The following is a 2207-nucleotide window of genomic DNA, read 5'->3' on the forward strand; positions in this document are numbered from 1 at the left end:
CCTCAGTTTTTCTTCTGCAGCTCTCCAAGGTACTACTACTTCCTCAATATTCCACGAATTGGGCTCAAGAAAATTAATCAGATCATGAATTTTATCATCTAGTTCATTGTTCTTTGATGTTAAACTGTCACAGCTCATCACCCTTTTTTTCATATTTTCTATTACTGTTTCAAGTAGTTTTTGACGAGGAAGGTTAATGACTTTGTTATTTTCAACAAAATGAATATCCTTAAAAGCATCTGAAGTAGCTCTGACATCGATTTTCGTTTCATAGGTTCCTTTGTTTTCTTTAAGCATTTCAAATGCCTTAATGGTCCTTTTTATTAGCTGTTCAGCTTTTTTCAATGTTAAACTTCTGGCTTGAAGAGCATTAGAAAGCAAGGAAATTTCTTGAAGTATATCTATCATTAGTGCCAAATCCTCTAAGAAATGCTTGTTGCAAAGACATGCAGCCATCCCTGAATATTTTGCTTCACTAGAAAAATATTTATACAATGCTGGATAAGAACGCCACACAGCAAGCGCAGATCTTAGACTGCAAGCAGCCCACCTTGGTCCTAGAACTCTACCTATCTTCAGAATTTGTTGCCCAAGCTCTTCTGAAATTTTAAAGAGTTGCATTTGGTTTTTGTTTGATTGGTGAAAAATTGTGTAGATTTTATCCATGAATATTTTGAAATGGTTCACTTGTTTTATGTCATTGACAGAATCGTCCAAAACAAGTTGCAAACGATGATTTAAGCAATGCCAAAGGACAATGTTAGGATAATCATTCCTAAGTCTAATGCCTACCCCAGAATTGCGCCCAAGCATTACACTTGCCCCATCTGAACAGAAAGCAATTAAATTATTTCTCAAATATTCATTGTCAAACCCACCATCATGCAAACTCTTTAACAGCGACGCATATATTTGTTCTGCTCCTTGTCCTTCCAATTCGACCAAATCAAAGAAAATTGTTGGTGATAGATCACTATCTTCAATCTTCAGAAAAATTATAACAACTGGTTTATTAGAGATGGTTGAAGCTTCATCCACGATGACACAAATTTTCAAATTTTGTTCAATGATTTTGGTAAATATTTCATTCTTTATATCCTTTGCAATGTGGTCTACTATTTTCACAGCAGTTTTGCGAGAATGAAGTCCAACACCCATGTCAACTCCATTTCTTATTTGAAGTTCAATCTCATCTTCAACATCAGAAAATGGCCTGCATCTTTTTGCCAAACTGTAGACTGTATTGAAAACTGCATGTAGAGGCAATATATCTCTCATTCATTTTATCAAAACTTTTCGTAATTGCATCATATGCATGATCCTCTTGTTGCTTTACACAGACACTATGTGCCTTTGATGAAAAATGCTCCTTCATTTTTTTCCTGAGAGATGCTTGCTGAATGGTTTTATTCTTTCCTGAGGCTTCGACACTGCAGCTTCCCCATTCAACTGAAACTCTAATTCCTTTTATATTTAGAGAATCAAATTTGGCACAATGATCACAACCAAGTTTCTTGCTACGAGAAATCAATCCATCATACTTTTTTTGAAAATCCTCGTATTGCATCGCACTCCAGCAGTCTGGCAGAGATGAAGCGGCATCTGACTGATCTGAAGGTGACACAGTAGCTATAGTATGCCTATCAGAAGCAGACGTTGCACCAGTATTATTCATCAAAGATGGAGGTATAACTGTTGCATTCTCAGTAGCTTCTTCCACTGAACTTTCAGTTCTTGGGATTTTATGCATGAACTTTAGTATATTTTGTTGTCTCTTCATTTTAAGGGCTAAAGACCTAAAAGTATAAACAAAAAGAAAAACTGCTTTACTAACATTAGAAATTAGGATTGCTACAATATTTTTAATGAACAATGTAAAATAAGATTTTCTTCAAAGGCTTTTTCCAGAATAAATTTCATAATCAGAAGGAAGTAGCATGAATTGTGCACGAATATATTTAATACTTAGGCTACCCTGTTATAAGGGAGTTCCAAAATACAAAAGCAGTTGATTCAAAAATAGAGAAGAGATAGGAGGTGCAATCAATGTGCTTCGTATCCTGAAGAGAAGAATGAAAAGATAGGAAAGGCAGCAGCTCTAGTAAAATTTATTGACCTTTAACTGTACGTACTTTATGATTGTGTGTGTGCAAGTGTCTGTTACATACTGACATGTTTGTATTTACCTAGTTGTATATTACGGGAAG

General features: G+C 35.1%; 1 protein-coding gene across 1 annotated transcript in view; it reads right to left on the reverse strand.

Annotated features, from left to right (window-relative positions):
• The window catches only part of LOC143024117 (E3 SUMO-protein ligase KIAA1586-like), a 1329-nt gene extending 171 nt beyond the window's left edge, over positions 1-1158 (reverse strand). The window contains exon 1 of the mRNA XM_076182887.1: positions 1-1158. This exon is cut by the window's left edge and continues 171 nt beyond it. Coding sequence (XP_076039002.1) covers positions 1-1158 — 1158 coding nt within the window.
• Positions 1159-2207: the final 1049 nt, after the last annotated feature.

Source organism: Oratosquilla oratoria, unplaced genomic scaffold (assembly GCF_046742065.1).
Source record: "Oratosquilla oratoria isolate Oo_2021 unplaced genomic scaffold, ASM4674206v1 SCAFFOLD93, whole genome shotgun sequence".
Classification (NCBI taxonomy): domain Eukaryota; kingdom Metazoa; phylum Arthropoda; class Malacostraca; order Stomatopoda; family Squillidae; genus Oratosquilla; species Oratosquilla oratoria.